Source organism: Amblyomma mixtum, chromosome 4, assembly GCF_055824585.1.
Source record: "Amblyomma mixtum isolate Tamu chromosome 4, ASM5582458v1, whole genome shotgun sequence".
Taxonomy (NCBI): domain Eukaryota; kingdom Metazoa; phylum Arthropoda; class Arachnida; order Ixodida; family Ixodidae; genus Amblyomma; species Amblyomma mixtum.
The window spans coordinates 39,757,983-39,785,093 of NC_143015.1; the positions used below are offsets into that span (position 1 = coordinate 39,757,983).

Below are 27,111 nucleotides of genomic sequence, written 5' to 3' on the forward strand. Positions count from 1 at the left end.
TGAAATCGAGTCATCCGGGCACTGAAATCGAGTCATCCGGGCACTGAAATGGAGTCATCCGGGCACTGAAATGGAGTCATCCGGGCACTGAAATCGAGTCATCCGGGCACTGAAATGGAGTCATCCGGGCACTGAAATCGAGTCATCCGGGCACTGAAATGGAGTCATCCGGGCACTGAAATGGAGTCATCCGGGCACTGAAATGGAGTCATCCGGGCACTGAAATCGAGTCATCCGGGCACTGAAATGGAGTCATCCGGGCACTGAAATCGAGTCATCCGGGCACTGAAATCGAGTCATCCGGGCACTGAATTCCAGTCATCCGGGCTCTGAAACGAGAACATCCGGGCACCGTACGAGACTTAACGAGATTTAACGAGACTCTCTAAGCCCTCCTACGCGACCGGCATGCAAGCAACGGTTGGTCTCCAAACGAGTCACAAAAAATAACTGCTGCCAGTGCCTTCTCAATGTTTATCAAGTTATCAGTCGCGCTGTGCGTTTGATAATGCACGGAATTATAATTTCCGATTTCTAATAACGCCTGCAAAAAGCACATAAATGCCACGTACACTTCGTTGTCGTACGTGATCTCTTAGGGGCTTCGCGCATCGCAGCAAAGCTGCGCAGGTGCACAGGGGCCCGGGGGAGAAGCGCTGCGTTCAAAGGGCAAGGCATCGCGCCGAACGGGTGGTGGCGTTCCTCCCTTGCTTTACGGTGCGGTTCGGGTGTCCACCGAGATGGCAGAGAATTACTGCGCCATTTCCTTTCCTCAAAAAACCAAATGGCAAGGCATCGCGCTGAACGGGTGGTGGCGTTCCTCCCTTCCTGTACGGTGCGGTTCGGGTGTCCACCGAGATGACATTAGGCCCGTAAACATTTCATGCTTACTCTACTCTCGGTTACGGGAGAGGCAGAGATTTTTTTTATTAAAAGCTTCGTTAGGTAAAAACTCTAAACTGTCAAACTCTAATACTCTAATACCTACTTTGAACACAGCGCTGTTTACTTGTTTCGAAGGGAAAAGGCAGTGTAGTGTACGGCATACATACGATGTAACTTGAGTCGGATGGCGTTGAGTGCAAAGCTTTCATATTTAACACTGCGAGAGCTAGATATTGTCACCTTGCTAGATCGTTTCTGCGGTGATCTTATTCCCGCAACTGTCCAAGGGCTCACCCCGATCATCTCGCCCACAGTTTTGAGAACTTCAGGCATAACCTTCTCCGGGAAGCGCTTCCTTACGCTAGAGTAAACGTTGACAATCACCTGCTTGGAGTCTTTCGAGATTTTTGGAAACTTCAGCTGGGAGAATAGGCGAGCAGGAGATGTTTTTGAAGCCGCAGTGGGCGAAGGTTACAAGCGAGTAGGAGATGGCGATACCATTTTCGCAGACTCAGAAGCCGAAAGACGAAAGCAGACGACATCACCGGTCGGCCTAGCTGCGAAAACCTGATACAAGAGGAGTCGGAAAAAACCCAGGAAACTAAGGCACTCTGTTTTGAAGGACATGAAAGAAAAAGCAATATTTTTGCAAAATAAAACACTTTTATTATTATACTACAATATCGACCAACATTTACTTTAATTCTAAGTTTATTACCATTTTCACTTTCGACGCAATACATTACGATGCGGACGAGGAGCGCGAACAGGCGCCGCAGCCTTCGCTGCGTTGACTGCTATGTATGAAACGGAGTATAGGGGCGTGACTGATTAGCAACCACGGACAGTTTTGAGATTTAATATATTGCGTTGGGATGAGTACATGCCGTGAGCATGATGACAATACGCAGGGGCTGTTCCGCTCTTCAACCGAGTTCCTGCACAAGGCCACCAGTGGGCGTGTGTACTTCAAACACGTCACCATCGAGGTTCCGAAGACATGGCAGAAGAGAAATGGCACCCGGCCACTTTCGTCGAGTGCCTTCTACAGGAGCGACGTGCGCGTCGACATGCCCACGGGGCAGAACGACAAGCCATTCACACACCAGGTGAAGCCGTGTGGCCGCCCGGGAGACTTTATCCAGCTCACCCCCGGATTCCTGGCCACAATCAACAACTCTACGGCCAAGAGATGGCTTAACCCAGGTATTTGAAGTAGTTTTCGACACAATATTTGCACTTTTAGTTCTTTTACGACGATGGCTGTTGTCGCCTAGGAAGACGAGCAGAGGCGCGTGTGTTCGCGTAGCAACATCCCAGTCTTGTGAAGGGGAGAGGAGTGAAGAAGGGACGGTGAAAACGATGCTGCCAGGGTGGTAGAGAGGAGGGGGGCAGAGTCAGAAGAGCAAAAAGAAACACTGAGAGCACATTAAGCTGCTGCGGATGTGTTGAGGAGGCATTTAGGATAGATGGGCAGGATGGTTGCACCAGGGCGCTTAAGAATAGGGGAACCTCTCTGTAAAGGGGATAGAGAAAGCGGAGTGCCAGTTTGCGCGCGCCGAACACTATCCCCCAAAGCCATAACTAACCCGGAGTCCTTCTATTCCCTCTGCTGACGGGTGGCGGGTCGCCGGTGCGTTCCTCGTACCACGCTCGTGTATGTGTGCAGTCAGGACAGGGTAGGAAGCCACAGTCGGGATGCAGCCGTCATGCCGCCGAAATGAGTATTACACTGTTACGAGGAATTCGCTCGAAAACGCGACGAAATTATCCGTCTGTGCTCTGCTGAACATACAGTGTAGCAGAAACCAGACAATCGATGCGCGCAGCAAAGTGACGAAAGGGTTATGGTGCATGGTTTACGGGGGTTTAACCTAATAAAGCGACTCCGGCTGTAAGGTACGCCGTAGTGAAAGGCTCGGCAATTTTGGACCAGCAGGAGTTTTTTATCCTGCGCTCACATCGCAGACTTCATGGGCCTCTAGAACTTCTCTTCCATCGAAATTCGACCACCGCGGCCGGGATCGACCTGTCCTCCTTCGGGTCAGCCGCCTAGCGCCATAACCAGTGAGCCACCACGGCGGCTTAAAGGGCAACTGCAGCACTTTTTTGAGAATTTCGCGACATTCAAGGATACAGATCTTTATATGCTGTAGGTAAAGCATGCCAAGTGTTTTTTCACTAGCATTTAAAATAGTGACGTAATCGACGATTGAATTTTGCGCTTCTCCTCAATGCACCGGAGAAGTGCAGGGAAACTCAGCGTGACGTCATGGAAGGTATGATTTCAAATTACAACTGTCGTCAGCCACACCCTGCCCTGACGCGTTAGACGCTGCCAAACAACTCTCGGCAGGGTTCGCCTTCGGTGGCGTTGGTTTTTTTCCTTCAAAGCACGCGTTTGTGCGTTGGAAATGTCCCCATACCTTCGATGACGTCATCATGCGCCCCCCACTTGGCGTTGTGCGCTGCGGAGAAGCTGGAATGGCGTCCGGATTTTAATCGGCGATTACTTCACTATTTCAAGTGCTAGCCCAAAAAGACTTCGCATGCTTTACCTGCAGGTTTCACACATTCGACCCTCTTAAGCTCGTTGATTTCTAAAACCTATGCAGTTTCCCTTTAAAGAGGCGAAAGGAAGGTTGAAGCGGATGTTATGGCTCGAGGTAGCGTGGCCAGTTGTTGCATCACCAAGGGGGCTCGTCCGGGATGAGGAACGTTCTGAAGCTTCGAAGGTTGGAAATACGAAAACAAGCAGGTTTAATGGCAAGAAACTAAGACACTTATTTACATAATTTACAAAAGAAGAGCAAGGAATCAAAAGTTAAGGGTTCATAGCGTCGAGCGTGTGGATGAGCCTATTACCCAAGGCTCAGAGCCACTGGAAGAACCTATTACCCAAGGTTCAGAGCCTTCGTGCTCACTTTGGGCGCAGGTTAAATAGCCCAAGGCTCCGCCCTTTCACCAGGCGGCAATTCATCGTGACACAAAAGATCGGCACTACACAACACAGCCAACGAAGACACCTGTTGTAGAGCCCACCCGTGGGAACTGGCGAGGAGGAAACGTAAGTCCGCATCTCTGTCGCACTGCGAGGCAACCATACTGTTGGCAGCTCGCGTCCATCGAACACAGGTGTGGCATGATGACGTCGCAGCCGCAGCTGCGCTGGCTTCCTCTGATTCGTTCCGGGTCTTCTCAGACGAGGAGCATCCTTTCTTCCCCTGTCGTCGGTCCTTCTAGAAGGTCGTTGGCACCGAGCCGAGCGTGGGAAGAGCTTCCATCGACCATTTCACAGCTGGTCGTTCTTTTTGGTGGGGTCATCTTGAGGTCAACGACCTCTCGAAATTTCCGCTGTTGAATCCACCACCGTTTTCATCGCGGGTCTCAAGATGGGTCGTAACACGGCCGAGAGGATGAGATTGCGACGCGTCACTCAAACTGAGGCACATCGAAAAGTAGCTGCAGAGCACACGGGTCCCCCAGTGCGCGCAGTAACCCAAGGAAAAATATTTTGCAATAATGCTAGACCATGTGTGCTCTCAGTCTGTGCATCACAGACTTTCAGCCATTCAGATGTCTTCGCTGCTCCGTCGCAGAATCCGGCAAAGAAGCGAGAATTTTTTTCATGCAGCGAAAATTAGCGGTGGAGTGAAAATTAGCTAAAAATTATTGTTTATATGGTGACCTGCGTAACCAGAGATGATTGCTGGTCGTGGTAATGGAGGGCGCCCCGGATGCCTAGTAGGCAGCGCGCCCATTACGTAATAATTCAACTCTCGCGGGCATGCGCAGTGATCTCGGCTCGCTCACGGCGCTTGCATCGTTCATCAAGTGCAATCAGGAAGGCGCGTGCGCCTCTCGGGCTGCACGGCAGTACTTCTTTCGCGCCGCCGCTGGCTTTTACCACCACGAGAACACGACGAAGCTACGTTGACACGTGAGCAGCTCCTGTGGCAGAGCAGCAGGTAGGCACCAGGCAGAGAGGGTGAACACGTAGTTTCTCCAGTGTTAGCTTAGGTTCAGCTCTATTTTCTCCTCCGTTCTGGTGCCAAGTTCCAAGCAGCATTTTATGCTTAAATGTATGATTAAGAAAGACGCTAACACATTCGCAGCGTACGTGTTCGTGCACGAGTGGGCCCACTTCAGGTACGGCGTGTTCGACGAGTACGGCGGCCGCAACGACAGCAGGCACCCCCTCACTTACTGCCACAAGGGAACGGTGAGCCACACGAGGAATATTGCATGGGGTAAACAACGATGGGAGGGGTTTGCGGTTTCAGGCAGATAGTTTAAAAAAAAAAGCTGATTACAAATAGATATTGAGCGTAGGTAGAAAGACAACTATACATAGAAGGAGGCTCTGTCGTCAACTAAGGTTTGAAATTGAATTACGAATGTTCCATGATCAAATCGGTCAGTTCATTCTTGATCTGGAGCTAAATTTCACGGCACCTAGCGGGTATCAGGATATCTCGAATTTTCTCCGTGGCGTCACGTAGGATGTTTAAAGAGGGCAGAGATCCCGGGCATATGTTAATTTTTATTTTATTTTATTTACATAATACTGCAGACCTCATGAGGTCCAAGCAGGAAGGGCAGATAAGGCATAATTACAAACGCCATAAGTTATTACATAGTCAAAAGGTTTACACATGACACAAATGAGGAAATACACAATTCAAAGGAAATACATTACACATCAATCTGCACACAAGAATTCATTTCTAAGATTATTTTGAAAATTATCACTTGATGCAATCTGTTCGGGCAGTGCATTCCAATCGTTTATTGTGCGCGGAAAGTAAGAGTATTTAAACGAGTTTGTTTATGCAAAATATGGTGTTAGGGCATGGGAATGTTGGTGACGGGTTTTTCGTGTAGTCGAAGGTGTAACATAAGGTGAAGAATAAATTCCAAACTTTCCCTGGATGAGTGAGTGAAGAAACATTAATCGAGCAATTTTCCGTCTGATATGAAGAGGTTTAATTTTGTTGGAGGCCATTAAAGCAGATGGGGAATCAGTTCTCTTGAATTTATTGTAAATGAAGCGCACAGCCCGCCTTTGTACTTTTCTATTTTTGCTATATCTTTTTTGGTGTACGGATCCCACACTATAGCCGCATACTCAAGTTTGGGCCGAATAAGAGAATTATATGCTAATAGCTTAACGTGACTGGGTGCTCCTTTGAGCTTGTGTTTCAAAAATCCAAGTTTTTTTAACGCACATGAACAGATGTAATCAATATGGTCGCTCCAGTTAAGCTGTGAATTTATTAAAACGCCTAAATATTTGTATTTTTCTACTTCCGAGATAGTAGTGCCGCAAGCAGAGTAACTAAAGTGGATAGGTCGTTTCTTTCTTGTCATGCGCAAAACCACAGTCTTATCAGAATTGAAGACCATTCCTGATCTGTCCCACCAGGCCACAATTTCGCGGAAAGCATCAGTCAATAATATCTGGTCAGCCGCAGAACTTATTGGGGTGTACAGCATGCAGTCATCGGCAAATAAACTAATTTTAACATTTCTATCAACGGAACACACAATGTCGTTTACATAGACTAAAAATAACAGTGGACCTAGTACACTTCCTTGGGGCACGCCAGATGTCACTGGAAGTAACGTGGAAGAGGTGCCACCAATATCCACAAACTGTGTTCGATTTTTGTAGGTAGGAAGCAATCCAGTTTAATAAGGTCAAGAGCACGCCTATTAATTTCAGTTTTTCAAGAAGTTTATTATGGGGAACTTTATCAAACGCTTTGCTGAAGTCTAAAAAAATTATGTCCAGTTGTCCAGATTTATCTAATACGGAACTAAAGTTAAGGATAGCAGTAACCAACTCCGTGACAGTTGAAAAACCTTTCCTGAAGCCGTGTTGAAATGGAGACAAGCATCCTTTAGAGTTTAATATTTCAAGTATGTGGTTAGCGATAATGTGTTCGATTAGTTTGCAACAGGTACTCGTCAAAGAAATCGGACGGTAATTGCCTAAACACGCGCGGTCCCCCTTTTTATGCACAGGCATAACTCTGGCTGTTAGCCAGTCGGGGGGCAATGAAAAAGACGATAAGGATAAACAGAAAATTTTTGTTAAGAAATGAGCTAATGATTCAGCATAACGGCGTAAGAAGGCGTTTGGTATGTCGTCCGGACCATGTGAACTTTTAGTATCTAACCGGAGTAGGGATTCAACAACGCCTTCGTAGGATACAGTGATTGATTCTTCAGGCGGAAGGTCAAATACATGTTCATTGGCACTTTCTTTAGAAACCAAAGAATGAAAGTAGGCATTGAAATGCGTCGCAATCGATTGAGGACACGTAATCACGTTGTTATGCACAGTGATTTGGTTTATTTGCTTGTGGGAAGTTCGTAGGTGATCCCGAAATTTATGGGGATCATTTCGTATAAATTGTGGAAGACTTTCTGTAAAATAATGTTTTTTTTGCTCATTTAATGCTAGAAGAAAGCTCTTCTGCTAAAATAGCTAACTGACTAGAACTGGCGTTCTTAGCTTTTTTCAGCCGTTTAAGCCTTCGTTTTAGGTGAATGATGTGCCGATTTATCCAGGGATTTGCTTTCTTTAAGTGAAGTTATTGATACAATATTTACAGTGTTCCTTGAACGTGTTCCATAACTGTGTGACACTGGTTCCCTCAAAGCTTTCATAAGCCAATTCTAAGTAATCAAGGGTGGATTCATCTAGTGCTTTTGAATAATCTTTTACGTTCTTATGCTTTACTTTTTCTATACGTCCATGGACTACAGGTAAAGATGCGACTACTAACTTGTGATCAGATATCCCGTCATGAACAGATACTGTGTAATCACAAAAAGAGCGGTTTATGAATACTAAATCTAAGATTGACTCAGTAGAACCATGTATTCTAGTTGGTTCGGTGACTATTTGCTGAAGGTCGTGGGACAACATTATATCATAGATAGCGTCAGCATTTTCAGAGCACCCAAGGTTTTCGTTAGACCAGTTTATGAATGCCAGATTGAAATCCCCTGCAAGAATGAAATTTTTATTCCTGTAGTTGAACAAAAAATCCTTCAGCTTATGCATACAGTCCAGGTCTGAATTAGGGGGCCTATACAGTGCACATAAGATGAAAGTGTAGCCATGATACGTGATTTTCAGAGCAAGGCTTTCATGGTTTTCTGGTGAATTTAGAACTATAGCGGAAACATTCGGTTTTAGTAAAATGGCTACGCCACCTCCTCGTGACGCCCTATCACGCCTAAATACAGTGTATGGTGGAGGAAAGATGCAATCATTAGTGATATCACATTGAAGCCAAGTCTCGGTAATAACAACTATATCAGGGCTATGAGTAAACAGAGCGGTCTCAAGGGAAGTTGCCTTGTTCACTATGCTTTGGGCATTTATGTTTAACATAACAAAGTCACTAAGAGCTGGGTTATCTAAGGTGGTCTGTCAGACTTACTAGAAGGGAGAGGAGAAAGGCTAATCCGTTGTTCAGTTGAATCGTTCCAAGCGTACGTGTTGTTGCCAATTTTGAGCTTGTCATGAACGAGATAAGCCTTCTTTCCATCCTTCCTTTCGGCTTTGCAAGATTCCCAGAGCAATTTTCGTTTTCTTAGTGTCTCCTTAGAATAATCATTTTGTATGGAAAAAGCCGAACCTTTAAGTTTACTAACATTTGCATACAGGGCCTTTTTTTCATTAAAATCTTGAATGAATGCGATTACAGGACGGTTTGAGTTGTTTGCTTTTCCTATTCTATGTATACGGGCAATGGAAGGCGTTGAGACACCAAGGTGTTTTTCAAAGACGTCAGAAATCACCTAATTTTTGAGTTCCTCTTCAGTTTCAGAGGTATCTTCCATTACGCCATGTATAATCAAATTCGAGCGACGACTGCGATCCTCCAGGTCAGTGAGCTTTTGATGTTGCTTGGAAAATGACTGCTCTATCGAATTCATATGCTGTTCGAGTGGAGCAAGTGGTTCGATACCGGCCTTGAAGTCGTCAAACAGATGTTCTATGCGATCTAGTCTAGTTGCTAAGGAGCTGAGAGATATATCTAGCTTACTTTGGAAAGTTTTCAGTTCCGAAATTTCCTGCTGTATGATGGTTTGGGATTTCATGATTTTATCGAACATTTCCTGAACAGGGGGGCCAGGGTTGCATTCTACATCACCGCATAAAATCAGTTTGCACACAATTAAGCATTCATATGCAATGCACATCAAACGCCGCGTGCCCAGTGAAGTCGAAGCGCTGGGGATCTGCTTCTATACCGGTTATTGAGGATGACGTCACTCCCCAACCGAAGTGGCCGGCAGGGGGCGGATGAGTCTTGCTGTGTCATGGACAGGGGGATCGGTGAAAGTTGTATCAGTTGATACTGGCAAGCGGGTGTGGTTGTAGCATGTGTCGTTTTCATCGGCGAAGCCCAGCAGCAGAACCTGGATAAGCAGAAGGGGAGGCATGCTTAGAGCCAGTTTTCCTTGTGGTCCGCCGTGCCCAGTAATGCTCTATTTTGTGAGGGACCGAGCAAATGCCCAAAGGTTGGATCTTGTTTTCGGTGCTTGATTGGCGCCAGAGACACCTTGAATAATACAAAACCAACGAGACATACTTTCATTAAAAATGTTCGTGCGTAAAACAACTATAGTGAACTTGAGACTCAAGCTGAACTTTTTCTAGCGAAGGTCTAAACCTTGATATCATCAGCTGCATGTAACCGGTCGTAATGCGACTCTACGTTGCACGCTTTATGCGATATTTGATGTAGCCGTGCCAATCTCCTCGGCAATCATAACCGTCGTTCTATGTTCTAGATCGCGAGGCAGAGACAAAATTAAACGGCATAAATAAAGCGCAAATATGGACACAGACGTGCTCTGTAACAAGGACAATAGAGCTGGGTAGTGTTTTTATAACATATACAAAAACACCAGTCCTTTATAAGCGGACGAAGAGCCCAGCAGGACATCCAAGAGCTCCGGCACGTCATCGCTCGAGGCTGCCACGCAAGGAGCGAGTATTTGTGCGTCTATAGCGCCAATGAATGACTTAGTTTAAATACTTCTAGTATCTTTTCGCAACCACGGTACACGAAAAGTGCATGTGGCCAGTTTCCTGCTACTTTTTATGAAGAGGCGGGCTCTCGGGAAAATCCTTGTTAAATGAAGCAGCGCATATTGCCTTGAAAAAGGGCGTTCAAACATTTCCTCTGGACTACAACTATATTATTTAGATATAAAAAATATCATTTTTAATCCCTCCTAGCTTTATCACCAGCAGCAGCACTTGGCGTATACAATCTGTTCGGTCCATGAGAACGACCGATTTTGGTCCTTAGAACGACCAGAATACAGTTCATGAATGTTTTGTCGCGTCACGAAAGAGATCAGTCGTTTCTGGAAGTCAGTCAACCCAGTAAAAGCTATATGGCTTAATTAGCAAACTAAACATATCAGCTCTTTCGGTTGATTAGGATTTAAGACAGATAAACACGTCAAACAGTCAAATCAGCTTTGCTCTTTCTTTGCGCAGGAACTCCTTTTAGCCATATAAGTAACTGCTGAGCTCTTCATTATTTAGCGATGGCTGAAAAGGAGAAGAGAAAAAAATGCAGAACAATCTTTTCATTTGCATTGCATTGTTCACCTATCAGATCCGCTCACCACTTCGTAAATGTGCGTGCGAATTGTTTCGTCAGTCACGGCTGAATGCCTGCTCGGACAGAATCGTCTTCATCCCGACAACGGCAGACGGAGAAAGGTGCCCGATCGACGAAAAGTGCCGCTTTCTCGACGACTGCGTGCTGACCATCCGCCAGCCGAAACGTGACCCCGTGGAGTCGTCCATCATGTTCATGCCCTACGTTGCCAATGTAAGAAGTGGTCGCTTACTGTGGTGGCGAGTGCGGCATCACCCGCTCTGTTTGAAGGGGTCTAGAGTTTACTAAAGCTGGTTAGCGTCTGAAGCAGAGCAAGCAAGGGGGCGGCGGCTAAGCGGCCTACCAGGTGATCATGATGACATCAGATAAGCATAGTACTAGGCGATAGGTCTGCCCTCTTCCTTGCATCTTATCGTGATTGAATTGCAGGTTGTGCCAGAGAAGCTACATTTAAGATTGTTGGCAGAAATGTCGACCGAATTCATATATTATTGATTAAGCCCACGGAGTCAAAACCCATCATCAGTCATAAAATTCGCCTATTGTCTGGACTGAAGAGGCTTCACCACACTGGAGCATTCCCACTGGCTGCAATGAAGAGATGTCACCATATCGATGTTACCAGACGCGAAGTGACGTCAGGAGAACGAAAATCACGCAACTTTCGGTAAATTAACTAAGAGCTGCTAATGCTATCTGATTGCCAACGCATAATGGATTGGGTGTCCCTGTTAATTTTTGTATGCATTGCGTACCAGTGATAGAAAGGACTGTTTCTATTTTTGAAGGATTCAAACAAGCCTCAAAAATTGTGGCTCACCCCAACTTCCTTTTTCTTCTTGCGCTTTTACATGCCGTTCTCTCTCTTCCTCAATCAAGGTTAGCCAACGAGAGCACCTTTCTTGTTAACTTGCCTACTCTCCTGTTCCTCTTTCACTCGCTCAGTGATTATCGCTTCCCGCTGAGATATATAAGCTTCGCTTCCGCTGCCTGAGGCCTCGCGTTCATAAAGTTTTTACCGCTTCTTCTTTGAAATATCTCCCCACACGCTTCCGTGCATCGACCCACTCTCCCCCGTTACAGGTCACCCAGTTCTGTGAAAGCATGGACGGGCCCCGACCCCACTTCCCGTTCGCCCCGAACAAGCAGAACTACCTCTGCAATCAACGGTCCACTTGGGATGTCATCAGCAAACACGAGGACTTCAAGAAGTGAGTGGGGGGGGGGGGGGGGGGGGTTCTAGACGCTGCCATTCACTGGGGCTTGTAGCAGTAGTTAACCACAGGAATACCAGTAATAATATTCACAACTGCTTCCAAGATTGCCTCAGTGATTCTGAAAAAGCTATGGCGTGTCTACGCAAGCCTCTTTCACTTTTATACAGGTATTCCAGAAGCTGACCAGGCTACTTTCAAAATATACAAACGTTGTGACATTTGTAGAAACCTCGGTATTAATGATCATGCATCGTTTCCTTTGAGTACTCTTAGTCCCATAAAAAAGGAGAACTTATTCAGCACGAATATATTGTTTGTTGGGTTAAAAGTTTTTAACAACAAGCAAACTAATCCATGTATGAAAACTTAATGAAACACATGTTGCAGAGCTACAAAAAATTCAACTACGTTTCAATTATGTTAAAAAATCAGTTATGCTTAAGTCATAACATCATGTAAAGGACAAAAAAAACAAGTATCCACATTAAATCTTCCACTATACTACCGCATGCCTTCCTTAGCGACCGAGTGAGTTGACGTTGCCGGTTATTAGTTTTATTATCCAAGAAGGTTCTTCAGTTTCTGTCTTCGACGCAATGACTGGAGTATTTTTTGTCTGCGGCACTGAGTAGTTTCGGTTTCGAAATACGCACATGCTGCGGTGTGCAGAAAGAAACAACTGGCAGAGAGACAAAGCATCCTAAAAACCTTGTAGGTAAAGTACGGTTATTCCTAAAGCACTCTCTCTGTCCTTCATGGTAATTCGGAAGAGAAAGAATTGAGGGTAGACATACACGGACTCTTGGCCGAAACAGCAGAAGTTCACGTCGTGTTGAGAATGAGCAAGTAGTATGGTGATTCGCGAAACGAAGGTGTAAAACAAAAGTCTCCACGGGAGACGAGATTGATATATTGCACCTCTAGTGTGTAACTAACTCGAACAAAAAATAAAAAAAATATGACCGCTTACTTAAAGAACCCTGGAATCGACTTGCGCTATTAATTTTGTGCCTATACCAGGGGTTCTCGTCTGGAGATGTTTAGTTGAAGCCAGCGACATCACAGCAAAAATTTAAGACTCTCATTAGAAGCTTTAAAAGGGCACTAAAATAAATTTAGTACCCTTATCCAGATTTATGTTTACTAAAATTGGCTTCTAATGCCTCTATTCTGCCACTTTGATTTGTCTGGTTGCGAAAAGCGATTTTATATTGCTACGAAAATTCCTTAAAAAATTTCCCGTCTATGACGTCTGTGCAGCAAATGAACTCAATGACCACCGTTTTGAGGTCATTTTGAAGTGAATAAGTGAACCACGGTGTAGCTTAGCCAAGTTGTATCCACAACCATAAGACGTTTGTGGACAAACCGCAGTTTACTTGCCAATATGGCTGGTGGTAGTAGGGTAGTAGGGTAGTAGAGTAGTAGAGTAGTAGAGTAGTAGAGTAGTAGAGTAGTAGAGTAGTAGAGTAGTAGAGTAGTAGAGTAGTAGAGTAGTAGAGTAGCAGAGTAGCAGAGTAGCAGTAGTAGAGTTGTAGAGTAGAAGTGCGAAAGTTTGTGTTTAGCCTGCTTGGCTCATGGTTTTGCTTTGCAGGGTAGTCGGCAAGTCTGACGACGATATTAGATTCAGGTTAAGCTCTGATTGGGGATAAGCTGATCTGATCTGCTCGCACCTCAGATGGAAGTTGACCAAGAAGACGATGTGCAATGCACAGCGCGAGTGTGTGTTGCAGTTTAACACGAAACGCGATCTGCCGCAATTATAGCATAGTGCTCTCGTGCAGGTGCTGGCGTAGCTGTTCAGTTCGCGCCTCCGTTGGTTCGAAACTTTGTCGCGCCATTTTTTTTTATTTCTGCATGGGCTGTTGTTATGGTAGGTTTGGCCAAGGTCACCTTCAGGGCCGAGTTTCACACAAGCCTGTGTTCTCTTTTATTTCGCTAGGGAAGCTCGAAACTGTCCTTGACTTATGGTAGGTAAACGCTTATGGTGAACACGATATATTTAGTGTTTATCTTGCCGCCGTTCTTGATCGCACGTGAGGGCCGACATAAACGACAGTATTTCGCACCCGCTGCATTAAACTCCGGACTCGATTTGCATAAAGTTCCGCACAAAGCAGGCATCTAACACGCAGTAGTGATTGTTCTGGCACACGCCGGCGCCTAACCTCACGCCTCTTTTCGAGCCCTTCCCTGTGTTCATCGCTGGTTTCGCGGGCGCGCGATTATCGAGGATGTTCCCGTATCTGCTCTAAGCGCCCTACTTACTCAGCCTTCGCTGCGCATCAGTGCTGGCAACTCTATGAACCTGCTGTGGGCGCTGTTGATTCGCGTCGACCTGCTTCGCTAAGTATCGGCGGCACTTGGCGCCTGCCCGTCGATTTTTAAGGCGAAATCCTTTAATGGCTCATTCTCCCGTCCGCTCGGCGTTACACCCAGCGCCTGGGGTGACTCAGCAACGAGCGCAGCTGCCAAAATGTGACGTCATCAAATGCATGACGGGTGTCCACCGAGATATGTGAGACAGTTACTGCGCAATTTCCTTTCCTCCCTTACAATTTTCATTTTCTTCATTACAGCCCCTCTTTCTCTCTTCTTTCGCTCCCACTTCCTTCCTTCCTGTGCGGTGCGGTTCAGGTGTCCACCGAGATGACATAGAATTACTGTGCCATTTTCTTTCCTAAAAAACCGTTGCATTCAATGGGCAAGGCATCGCGCCGAACAGGTGTTGGCGTTCCTTGGACTCGCTCGCGGGAGAGTTCACGTCCCTGCATTTCGCATACTCAACTCCCTCGCCGCACACCCGCCACGCCACGTGGAGCTGATATGGGTGCCTGCCCACTCAGGGAATTCCGGGAACGTGGCCGCCAGCGCTTTAGCCCGAAATTCTCTCAACCGGGCACCGGCGGCCTCCGATCTGGGGTTTTCGCGGGAGTGCATGCACTCATTCAGTGAAATGACGCTGGCCTGCAAAGCCGAGCGTCGATTCTACCCCCCACCCCATCCCTGCCTCGACTTTTACCATCAGACACTTTGGAGGCGACTCCAAACACGCACTTTACCCTCCCCTTATATACGCTCGCGCCATCCCCAAGTCCACAAAAACCCCTCCTGTACCCTCTGCCACTACCCCAATGCCACTCTCAACCATATCCTTTTCCTCTTCCCGGCGGACCCTCCCCCGCGGGGTCTGGAGCACCTTACCACTTGGGAGGCTTGGGAGACCCTACTAACCCTACTGTGCTTCGAGGACCCGGCTAAGCAAGCCATCGCCGTATGCCGGGCTGCCAGCGTCATGAGCCTCCGGGACATGAACGTTTGAGTGCAGTGGGGCCGTGCGGGGGCCCAAGGACCTACCTGTCCCAAACTCCCCAGTTTCATATAAAGTTTTCACCACCACCACCAAGCAGCGCTACAACACGCTGTCTCCGTCCCACTCCTAAATGCGAAGCTTAAGCGCCATTAAGTATCAGTTAAGTACTAGTTAGTCACTAATCAGTAATTTTTCAATAAGTAATTAATTAGTCAATAATTATGTGTAACGTCATCCAGTGGTGACGTCACCAGTGCCACAGAGGCAGTAATAAAATTACGAGGAACTTCAGCGGCTATAGTGGTGAGAGGCGAAAGCCTGAGTGCTGCATTCTGCTACGCGACTGTTCACTTTACATTCTGTTGGTGCATTAACTGCCAATAATGACGCTTAATCTTTGCCTTTAGGAATGAATGAAAAATTTATTGTAGAAGGTTGTAAGGGTTCTTTCTCGCAACGTAGGTGGAGCCCTCAGTCCAGGACCCCAGCGGCCTTTGCAGTCTTGCGAGCCCTGTCGATCAGCTTGAGCTGCTCTTCAGGCTTCGAGCTGGACAGCGCAGCCTCCCACTGCTCCGGTGTTGGTGTGTTTATCGGCGCTGCCTGCATTTTCTGACAGGCCCATGTAACGTGGTAAAGCGTTGGGTGTTCACCGCATAGCGGGCATTTGTTGGCATATGTGGAAGGATAGATTTTGCTGAGTAAACTCAGATTGGGGCATGTATTAGTCTGCAGTTGTCTCCAGGCAACCGACTGCTCTCTACTAAGGTCTTTGTGGGGAGGAGGGTAGGTCCTCCGGAGGGCTCGTTGGTGTTCTAAGATGGCTCCATACCGTCTAGTGACTGCGTCCAGTTCCCCTTCGGTGCGCGCCTCCCGGTTGGCGTATTCTCGGGCCTTGGCGTCCGCACATTGGCTCCCTTTGACAACCTCATGGCCTGGTGTCCACGTGATGACGCATCTCGTAAAGGTGATTGTCCTCGCCTTATGTGAATGGCTGCAGTGGATATGCGTCCACTGTTGTATCTTTTGCATGCCTCTTGCGAGTCTGTAATGATGTGAGCATGGCGCTCGTCACTCTTCTGGGTGATGGCGAGTGCAATTGCGGCTTTCTCAGCCTCGAGGATGTTGTTCCCAAGCAGCACAAGTAGTCGGCCCAGTATTGGAAACATATTAGCAAATTCCGGCCCTACAAAGGACCACAGTGAAACCATCCATTTGCAATATTGGGCCGATTACCTGTGCTGATTGGGTTGGTTTTTATCGAAGCGCAGTTTATTTCCCTGAGCTGGTGATCCACCACGCTGGCTACAGAGCCGTATCGGTGTCTGTATGTGGTTGCGTCAACGTATAATACGTCTTTTGCCCCGGCGAAGCTTCTTTCGTGGAATTCAGATCTTGCCTTTCTTCTTGCCTTATGTATATCTGGATGCATGTTTTTTGGAATCGGACTCAATCTCAATGATCCTGCTGAATTAATTTGGAACGCTCGCTGTGCTATTGATTTCTTTCAAAGCGTCCCTCATGCTCAGCAACCGCAGCGTGTTTCTGCCTGTTTCGGAGAGCATCAGTCTTGTTTTCTGCGCGAGAAGGTGGGCCTCGATATGTTCTTGTAATATGTTGTTTATGCCCAGTTTTAGGAATTTCTCCGTCGAAGTGTTGACCGGCAGTCCGAGAACGCATTTGTATACTTTTCTAAGAATTGCCTCTAACTGCTGCTTTTCTTGCTCGAGCGGTGTTTGGTAGGGGACGCCGTATAAGATCCTGCTGACCACGAGGGCCTGTACTAGCCTACATGTGTCTTCCTCCTTCATACCTCTTCTTCTGTTGGAAATTCTTGCAATCATCCTGGTGATCTGTGCTGTAATATATGCTAGCTGTCTGATCGTGTGATCAATACGACGGTTCCTTTGGATCCACATGCCGAGGATCCTAACTTTCGATACTTCCGGAACCTTCGTTTACCCTATGTGGATATCTATGGTGTTTTGCAGATCATACCCTTGTCTGTAGACTCTGAGCACCTCGGATTTTTCAGGAGAGCATGCAAGTCCACAATGTCGGGCGTATGCGTTGACCGCGTCTGCTGCTCGCTGAAGAAGCTCTTGTTTTTCTCCTAAAGATCGCCTTGTCACCCAGATTGTGATATCATCTGCGTAGATGGCGTGCCTGATTCCTTCAATTTCTTCGAGCGCCCTTTCTAAACCAATCATTGCAATATTAAAAAAGCATAGGTGATAGCACAGAGCCTTGCGGTGTTGCTTTTTTGGGGGTGTTGAAGGTAGACACGTACAAGCGCTAAAAAACACGGACAGAGAAGAGACTCGGACAACACGAGCGCTTACTTTCAACTGAAGGTTTATTGATACACAAGCACAATTTTATACACCTTACTGCATGACGTCAAACTGATAGCCCTGCCGACATCACGTGGCTGCTCCCAAAAACATTATTTCCTTTTTAGTCAGTGTGACAGATGGTGCGCTGACGCAGGATGGACCGGCTTTTCTAATCAAATCTGCCTCTATTATCTCTCTCACATCCTGACAACTATGTTTGGCCACAATCTTGCATGCGCTGAAGACAGGTTTACATGGTTTCTTATTCTTTTGTCAGGATGTGAGAGAGATAATAGAGGCAGATTTGATTAGAAAAGCCGGTCCATCCTGCGTCAGCGCACCATCTGTCACACTGACTAAAAAGGAAATAATGCTTTTGGGAGCAGCCACCTGATGTCAGCACGGCTATCAGTTTGACGTCATGCAGTAAGGTGTATAAAATTGTGCTTGTGTATCAATAAACCTTCAGTTGAAAGTAAGCGCTCGTGTTGTCCAAGTCTCTTCTCTTTCCGTGTTTTTTAGCACTTGTACGTGTCTGCTATGAACCAACTAGCCCAAAGGTCTGTGCTCCTGTGTTGAAGGTGTCAGGCCTGATGCCTCCTATTCCAATGGTAGCGGTTCGGTTACTCAGAAAGGCTTCCACATAGTTGAATATTCTCTGCCCGCAACCCAGTTTGCTGAGCCCCTCCAGCACAGCCCTGTGACTGACGTTGTCGAAGGCCGCTTTAAGATCGAGAGCGAGCAAGATGTTGTCTCCATATTTTGGGACGGTAGTAAGCACCTCCTCCTTGATCTGCAGGAGAACGTCTTGTGTTGATAGGTATTTTCGAAATCCAAACAGTGTGCGGCACGAGTTCGTAGTCCTCAAGGTGGGCCTGCAACCTCTGATGCACAACTCTCTCGTGCACTTTTCCCAAGCATGATGTTAAGAAAATGGGTCTAAGATTTTCCAGGTTTGGAGTCTTTCCGGACTTCGGAATCATTACTATTTCCGCATGTCGCCAGTCGTCCGGAAGGGTCCCCTGTTCCCAGTGTTTATTGACGAATTCCGTGAATCTTTTGATTGAATTGTCATCCAGATTCCTTATCATGGCATTGGTGATGCCATCCTTCCCCGGTGTTGTGTTCCTTGTGGCGGACATCACAGCGTGTCTGACTTGTATGGTAAGGGGTTCGTCCAGAGCGGGATTCGCTTCGCCCGTGTATGCCAAGCTGCTGTGGTGGTGGTGGTGAAAACATTTATTAAGAATGAATAGGAGGTATGTTTGCATCAGCCCGTATGGGACCGATCCTTACAAACACTAGGTGGAGGTTCCTAGTATGGGAACCCAGTGGCGGTGGCTGCCGCCCGGGCGCGCCCGACTAAGGCTTGTTGGGCCTGTAGGTCGTGGCAGCTGAGCAGGGTCGCCTCCCAGTCATCTCGGGTTCGGTTGGGGATGGGGGGAATAGCAGGGTTGGAGGGGCAGGCCCACACCATATGATAGGTGTAAGCAGACAATGCACTACAGTGTGGGCAGATGCCGCTAAAGGAGGGGTCAAAATGTTTGAGCGCTGCCGGGCACAGCAATGTATTGCTGAGAAGGCGGAGAAGGAGCCGCTCATCCGCTTTCTTCAGGCCTTTACATGGGCTAGGGTGAAGGCGATGACAATTTTGATATGTTGTAATATCTTTGAATGTATAGACCGGATTAAAATCGGGTTCCTGATCGGATGGGGAGGAGAAAACAGCGCGGTGAGAGAGCACGCGGGCGGCTGCGACTGCTGCCTCGTTTCCTGCCAACCCCTGATGAGCAGGGGCCCATATAAGGTAACGGTGTGCGGGGTCCGTATCCCGTATGCAATTTTGGTAGATTCGATAGGCCAGGAAGGGAGTACAGCCTTGTTCGACGTTCCGACAGGCCCCTCGCGAGTCGGTGATTATGTATTTTGAATCGGAATGTGAGGCCGCGAGAGCAATCGCGACCTCTTCTGCTTGTGTTGCACTGCTGGCTCGGAAGGTAAGGCCGTTAACTGTGTTGCTGTTGTGAACTACCACCGCCGTGTACCATCCCCCGTGGTGAGGACCGGAGGCGCCCACGTAGTATACTATACACCTCATTTGTTGCCATAATGTCGGGCTAGCGCTTCTGCTCGTGCCAGGCGCCGACCATTATGGTCTTCGAGTGACATGTTTGCTGGAAGACGCCGCATATGGAGGGCACGTCTCCACAGTTCTGGGATGCGAAACCTGTCTTCCATTGGAGGTGTGTGTTGGATATGGAGTCGAGCAAGAAGGCGGCGACCCGACTCCGTTAGCGACAAGCGCGTGTACTGGTTTGTAACGTGCGCCTCCCGGAGCTCCCGGAAAGTATTCACCACCCCTAGAGCCATAGGCCGGCTGTTTGAAGTAGTGATGGGGAGGTGAAGGGCACGCTTAATAATTTTGCGAAGTATGACCTCAAGCGCATCCTCCTCTTGTTTTCGTAGGTGGAGATAAGGAGTCGAATAGAAAATTCGACTGGTTTCAAAGGCGTTTGCCAGCCGCAAGGCATCCTTACTGCGTAACCCCCCCCGCGATTGTTGGCAACCCGGCGGATCATGCGGCCCACCTGGTCCCCCACCTTACGGAGTTTGGCCAATGAAGTGTCTGGCCGTCTGTGTTTGTGGATGTAGAGTCCTAGTACCCGTATCTCGGCACTTTCGCGTATGGGACCGTTCTCAAGAGAAAGAGAGATTTTAGTTGTGCACTTCTGTGAGCGGCGGAGGTGCAAAAATTCCGATTTTTGAGGGGAACATTGAAGACCGCAGCGACGGGCGTAACGGACTACTATCGTCACCGCTGTTTGCAGGCTGGTTTCAATGTCCCTTGTGCTACCCTGCGTGGCCCACAGGGTGATGTCATCGGCGTACAGGGCGTGCTGCACGCCGGCAACACCCTCCAGCTGTGCCGGCAGGTGCATCATATCCAGATTGAAGAGCAGCGAGGAAAGTACCGCCCCTTGGGGGTTTCCCCGCGTGCCGAGTAGGTAGGGACCATGCTCTGTATCTTGTATTCGGATGTAGGATTGACGATCCATTAAAAATTGGCGTATGTATCGGAATGTGTTGAGGCCACAGTCGGTCTGGCTTAGGTTAGTGAGTATAATCTCGTGTGTTACATTGTCAAATGCCCCTTTAAGATCCAAGGCGAGTACTACCCGGTAATTATGGGGACATTCGAGGGCGTCAAGGATTTCCCGATTAAGTTGCAGGAGGACATCCTGTGCGGATCTGTGTGGGCGGAATCCGAACATGGTGCTCGCAAAAACATGTTTGTGTTCAAGATATGCAGATAACCTATCCCGCACCATCGTCTCCATTAGTTTGCCCACACAAGAGGTGAGAGAGATGGGGCGAAGGTTATCTGCGTCAATTGGTTTGCCTGCTTTAGGAATAAATGTGACCAGAGCCGTTTTCCAGTTAATTGGCAGGCGGGTGTCCCCGCGCCAAATTTTATTGATGTAGTCGAGGAGGGACTGGTATGCCAAGTCGGGCCGGTTCGTCAAATACTTGACGGTGACCTTATCCCTTCCTGGCGCAGTGCCCCGTTTCATTTTGGCAAGAGCCGCCCGCAGATCATGGAGCTGGAAAGGTTGGTCCAGCTCCGTGTTGTCCTTGCCTGGATAAGAGTACGCATATCCACGGGAGTCTTGGGGTGTACACAGATACTGGTCCCGAAGTTTCTGTGCCAGTTGAGTTGTGTTGCCAGGGAAAGCGTGCACGGCTCGCTGCAAATGTTTTTGTGTTTCGGTTCATGCTTCTGGTTGGGTCGTGTAGGCCTCGAAAGAGACGCCACGTGTTGCGGCTGGACATTTTTCGCGCGGCCGTGTTACATCTATCCACCCAGTTGGAGTCAGCGAGTTGGCCCGCGTACTCTGCCGCTTTCTGGGTAAGCTCGGCAATTCGAGCTTTAAGCTTTCTGTTATGTTTCTGATGTCGCCAACGGCGGACGTGGCTACGACGGGCTTCCCAGAGGTGTAGAAGGTGGTTCTCGGAAATGGGTGTGTTATCAAGTGCGTGAAAAATTTGCATGAATTTCGTCCAATCTGGGATACGGGCTTGTGTTCTGGGACGCTTGAGGGGGCGTGTGCTTAGTGTAGTGTTAAGGATGCACTGGTCGCTATCGAGGGTCTCCTCTGTGTTGAGCCAGTCTGCGTGTCGTATGTTGCGAGTGAAGGTTAAGTCCGGACACGTATCCCGCGTCACGGAATTTCCTAGCCGGGTTGGGTGGACAGGGTCCGTGTGGAGGGTGAGGCCCAAAGTGGACGCAAGTTCCGCCAGCTTACGCCCGCGCGACTCCTCCTTGCGATACCTCTACAGCACAATCAGCAGGGTATCGCGGCCCGATACTCTTAGCGCGCGGCTAAAGAGGTCCGCAAAAGTCACTCGCTTAAGCTTGGGAGAGCAGTACACGTTGAGTATATGCAACGGTGGGTCCCTGCGGCGGACCGGTAGGAGGGTCACAATTACATAAGAATACTCTAGTTGGAGGTCGAGATCCACAAAGTTGGCTGTGTAGCCTACGTGAACGAGAAGAGAGAACGCGGGATCCTGTTGGAACGTGTGTAATTTGAAATTGTGGCGCCCAGGCCTGGCTCTTGGAGGACAACCACGGCTGGTAAGGACTCGAAAGTTTCAAGGTAGAGGCGGAAATTGGTCCGCTTAGTGCGGTCCTTAAAGCCTCTACAGTTCCACTCTGTTATTGAAGTTGACATGACCGAATTGGAGATGGCGGAACTCCTTTGATTAAGGTGTCTCGCCATGATTTAAAATTCTTGGGGGGCGGGGAGGAGGAGGGATTCGCTGCCCCAGGGCCAGTTACTTGCGCCATCAAGCTGGTGATGACGGAAGGAGCGGGGCAGCTGTCCTCATTGTTCGAATCAATAATCAGACGGTTGAATTTTGCAGGGCGGGATACGTCCCTAATGGGTCCCGTCCGACGGAGGAGGCGGGGGTTGTCCGAGATGTGTTTTGAGACCAGCGCGGGGACGGGAGATTTGACCGTTGTCAAGATCTGGTCCATGGCGGTCTCGATCATATATCGCAATTTAGAGGTTAAGCGCTCCTCCATCGCAGAGATGGCTGTCACGAGGGCAGATGAGATCTCCGCGTCGCTCTCCATTGCGTCCGAGTTCTGCGGGCTCGGTGCGGCGGACGCCAATTTTGACTCTAAATTTTTAATTTTGTTGAGCAAAAGCTCATTCTGTGCCCGGAGCACGTTTATCTGTTTTTTTGTATTCCGCGTCGAGTGCGGAGACGGTTACGAGGGAGGGTGAGGGATGGGAGGAAGAGGAGGCGATCTCAGCCCAGCTTCTCACCTGTTTCTCGTGTTGAGGTGCTGATGCCCGGGCGTCGGCAGTGCCAATTGTCCTGAGGGCCGCGAAGTGGCCAGTGTCTCCGCCGCTGGGCGGTGGAGGCGCCGTCTTCTTCCCGGGCGCTGGCTTCACCGACGGTGAAGAAGGTGGCAATGTCTTTTGGTCGGTGCCGTGAGCACCACGCGGCAATCCGCCACCTGCACCTGATTTGGAATGACTTGGATGCTTGCCAGGTCGCTGGTTTTTTGGAAGCCCTGGCCGTTTAGCCTTGGGGTGATTCACCTTGAGCTGCCGGAATTTTACCGTGCAGTCGCGGGAGTAGGTAGCGTGGGCTTGCCTACAAACTGCACTGGACAGAGTACATTCATGCGGCGCCTTGACTCCGTCGACGGTCGGCGCCGTTTGGCCACACAGGCCACACTTTTCATCCGGGCAGGGGCAGGTGTCTGCTCGGTGGCCCACAGTGCCGCACTGCAGGCAGGCCGGAATGGTTTTCTTGTACGCACGCACAAGGGTCACCTTGCAGTTATAATGAACGTATCGCGGCACCACTTTGCCCACGAAGGTGAGCACCGCGACGTCTGATTTGCCAAGCTTGCGGATATCGGCAAGCTCTCCAGCACGCCACTGGACCTTGTTTTGGAGGGACTCACTGGTCTCGTGCTTCGCCACAGTGATGACGCCGCGGCACACGTCTCCAGTGAGTTTCAACTGGCCGTAAATGGAGAGCTGGCCCTTCGGTGATGATAGTTGAAAATCCCGCAGAAGCTTGTCCACGGCGTGCGGGTCTCTGGTGCCTGCGACGATCAGGTTTTGCTCCTATGTGGGGAGCATGCTAAGGGATGCTGCGGCCTTGGCGGTCAGGTAGGCCGCGAACGCTGCTCCCAGCTCGCCATGTTGGTATACATCCCTGAGACCGACGGTTACCCGGGGCTTCAGGATGATGACGATGTCTTCTGGATGAAGACGCGGAAGTGGCTTTGGGTCCGGTCCGGTCTTAGAGGGTCCGGTCTTAGACCGGGCCCCTCCGTGAAGCGCCGCAGCGCGCGCAGCAGCGTTGTGCCGTGTTCAGCGGCCTGCTGACGTGGCGCCCGCTTTCTTGGAGGCGGCGTTCCGCTTGCGGGAGCAGCGTTTCACTAGTTTGAGAGAGAGAGAGAAAACTTTATTTACACAGGAATTCGGGGCACGCCCCAGGGTCCCCGTACGACCCCACTGCATTCAAGTGTTTATGTTCCGAAGGTCCATAACACTGGCAGCACGGCCGGTGGCGATGGTCTGCACGGCCGGGTCCTCCGAGCGCAGCAGGGTCTCCCAGTCCTCCCAGGTCTTGAGGTTCTCTAGGTACCGCGGGGGAGGGTCCGCCGGGCAGAGGGAAATGATGTGGAGGGAAGAGGCGACTGGTTCTGGGCATAGAGTGCATGCCGGAGTGAGGAAGAAGGGGATAATAATGGGCTAGATTAAGGGGTGAAGGGAGTGTGTGTCTGTAGTCTGCGCCAGAGTGTTGCGTGTTTGTTATCTAGGGAGGGGTGGGGCGGGGGGTAGAGCTGGCGTAAGGCTCTGTGCGCCTGGGTCAGCTCACTGAATGAGTGCATGCGCTCCTTCGTGAATCCCCGATCAGAGGCCACCTGAGCCCGGTTTAAAGAACCTCGGGCTAAAAGGTTGGCGGCCTCGTTTCCGGGATTCCCGGAGTGCGCGGGCACCCATATCAGCTCCACTTGGCGGGGCGGGGGTTCATCGGGCGAGTCCAGTATGCCAAAAGCAGGGACATGGACTCGGCCTCGAGCAAAATTTAGAATCGCAGTTTTAGAATCGCTTAAAATGTACCGGGCTTCCGTGCGGGTGATAGCAAGTGCAATGGCGGCTTCCTCTGCAGCTTCTGGGGAGGTGTCTGGAGGGAGAGATAGTGTGAGGAGGGCGGAAAAAGAGGAGTCGACCACAGCTGCTGTCGCTTCATCACCCGTACAGGCAGCGTCCACCCATACGGCGTCCGGCTGGGGGCCGTACGCTGCCTTCGCACGGGCTCTGCGGCGCTGCTCATGGTGGGACGGGTGCATATACCTGGGGAGCGGCCTGATGAGGTGCTCTCGGTGAAGGGATCGTGGGATGGCGAGGAGGGTTGGGTCGTTGGCCGGTATTTTGATTCCGTGTGTGTCCAGGATATACCGACCTGTGGAGGTTTGTGTGAGCCTGATGTATTGGGCCTGTCGGTGGGCCTCCACCAGTTCCCCGATCGTATTGTGGAGGCCCAGGCCTAGTAATCTGTCTGTGGGTGTGTTGAGGGGAAGGTGAAGTGCTACCTTGAATGCCTTGCGAATCAAAGCATCCAAAGCGTTTATATCATGTTTGGATAGTTGTAAGTCTGGGGTAGTGTACAGCACACGGCTAAGGACAAAGCCATGAATAAGGCGACATAGGTCGCGCTCCTTCATGCCTCTATGACGTCCCGAAACCCTGCGGATGAGGTGCGATATCGCGCCTACAACCTGCTTGAGATTCTTGAGGGTTATGGTGCTTTTGCCATCGTTCTGGATGTGCAGGCCCAATACATGGAGGGTTCCAACCTCAGGTACCGGGTCACCATTCAGTTCAATGGCAATGGGGGATCGGGGGCCGCGGTGGTTCTTAGGCCGGATGAGGAAGAGTTCGGACTTCTCTGGGGAGCAAGACAGTCCGATGGTCCGTGCGTAATTTTGGGTGAGGGTGGCTGCTTCCTGTAAGGTGTTCTCTATGTCTCCGTCACTGCCGTGAGTGGTCCACAGGGTGATATCGTCGGTATAAAGAGTGTGCTTCAGGTGGGGAATAGTGGCCAATTTTCGGGCGAGCGGGATGAGGGTAATGTTAAAGAGAAAGGGGGAAAGGACGGACCCTTGAGGGGTGCCGATACTCTGAAGAGTGTAGGAGGGGGAAGACAGAGGGCCGAAGTGTATCTCAGCTGTGCGGTCAGTGAGGAATGCTTGAATGTAGGCATACGTGCGCGCACCCACATTCAAGGGGGATAGAGCAGTCATGATCGCCTGATGTTCAATGCGATCAAAAGCTTTGGAGATCCAAAGCTAAGACTGCCTTGGTGTGACCCGGAAGAAGCGGGTCGAAAAAGTCGTGTGAGAGTTGCAGCATGGCGTCCTGTGCGGATAGATGGGGGCGAAATCCTACCATGCTATGCGGGTAAAGATTGTTGTCCGCCATGTGACTTGTGAGTCTAGCTAACACAACATGCTCTAGGAGCTTCCCGAGGCATGAGGTTAGCGAAATCGGGCGAAGGTTTTGAAGTGTAAGTGGTATTTTGGGTTTAGGTATGAATATTACCTTCGTGTGGCGCCAGGACTGCGGGAGGTTACCCTCCCTCCAGCACTGGTTGGAGTATTTCGTAATGTGGGTGATCGATTGGTCATCCAGATTACGGAGCATGGAGTTTGTGATTTGGTCTGCACCAGGTGCGGAGTTGGCGCGGAGAGTCAGGAGGGCCGCTCTGACTTCCGTCTCCGTGATGTCGGTGTCGAGTGTTGGATTTGCTTGTCCTGTGTAGTGCGGTAGAGGTGTGGGGCCGCCTGGAGATGTGTACATGGTTTGAAGTGTGTCTAAAAGGGTGTCGGGATCGTCAATGTGTTCATGTGTGAGGCGTGTCACGTGGTGCTGTGTTGCTGATTTGGTGCGCGTGGGGTCAATGAGATGTCGGAGGAGTTGCCATGCGCGTTTGCTGGACAGGTTTCCGGCGATTCCGTGCCATGGCCCTACGTGGCCTGGACACATGCGCGTAATGTGAGGGCTGTGCGGTGGCCCTGAGACCTTGTACGGTCCAAACTCACTTGCTTAATAAAGTTTTCCATCCATCCATCCGTCACATATCTATCCCCAGTTGGATCGGCAGAGCTCCTCAGAGTGCTGTTGGATTTGTGTCTGCAGCGCGGCCAGCCGCTTCTTAAGCGTTCGGTTGTGTTTGTTGCCTTTCCAGCGTTCTAGGATGCTGTGATAGGCCTCCCAGAGGTGGGCTAGGCGTGTGTCAAGGGTAGGTGTTTCGGTTGTAGTTTCAATGTCTCGCGTGTTGTGGTGAACGTCATGCTTCACTGACTGCACCCATTCGTCGATGTCTGCGATGGGAGCGTCTGGGAGGGCGGTGCGTGCAGCGCGAAATGCATTCCAGTTAATGAGTTTGTGTATTGTATTTGCGTGACGGGGTGGTTTGTACGGAACAGTGATTTGTATAATGTAATGATCACTGCCCAGTGTATGTTGTGTTCTGCTCCAGGTAACGCCGCGGATACAGCGGCTCAGTGTCAGGTCAGGACTGGTGTCCATGCTGACACTGTTGCCGATCCGCGTAGGCGTCTGAAACGTGTTGTGCACAGTGAGTTGGAGGTTCTGCAAGAG

General features: G+C 49.5%; 1 protein-coding gene across 1 annotated transcript in view; it reads left to right on the plus strand.

The window, feature by feature from the left end:
* Positions 1–1,652: 1,652 nt before the first annotated feature.
* LOC149346297 (calcium-activated chloride channel regulator 3A-1-like) overlaps positions 1,653–27,111 on the plus strand; it is a 68,412-nt gene continuing 42,953 nt past the window's right edge. Inside the window, exons 1-4 of the mRNA XM_089541283.1 lie at positions 1,653–2,091; positions 5,001–5,107; positions 10,587–10,760; positions 11,631–11,758. Of these exons, the coding sequence (XP_089397409.1) occupies positions 1,761–2,091; positions 5,001–5,107; positions 10,587–10,760; positions 11,631–11,758 (740 nt within the window). The 5' untranslated portion in view covers positions 1,653–1,760. The remainder of the gene's footprint in view (positions 2,092–5,000; positions 5,108–10,586; positions 10,761–11,630; positions 11,759–27,111) is intronic.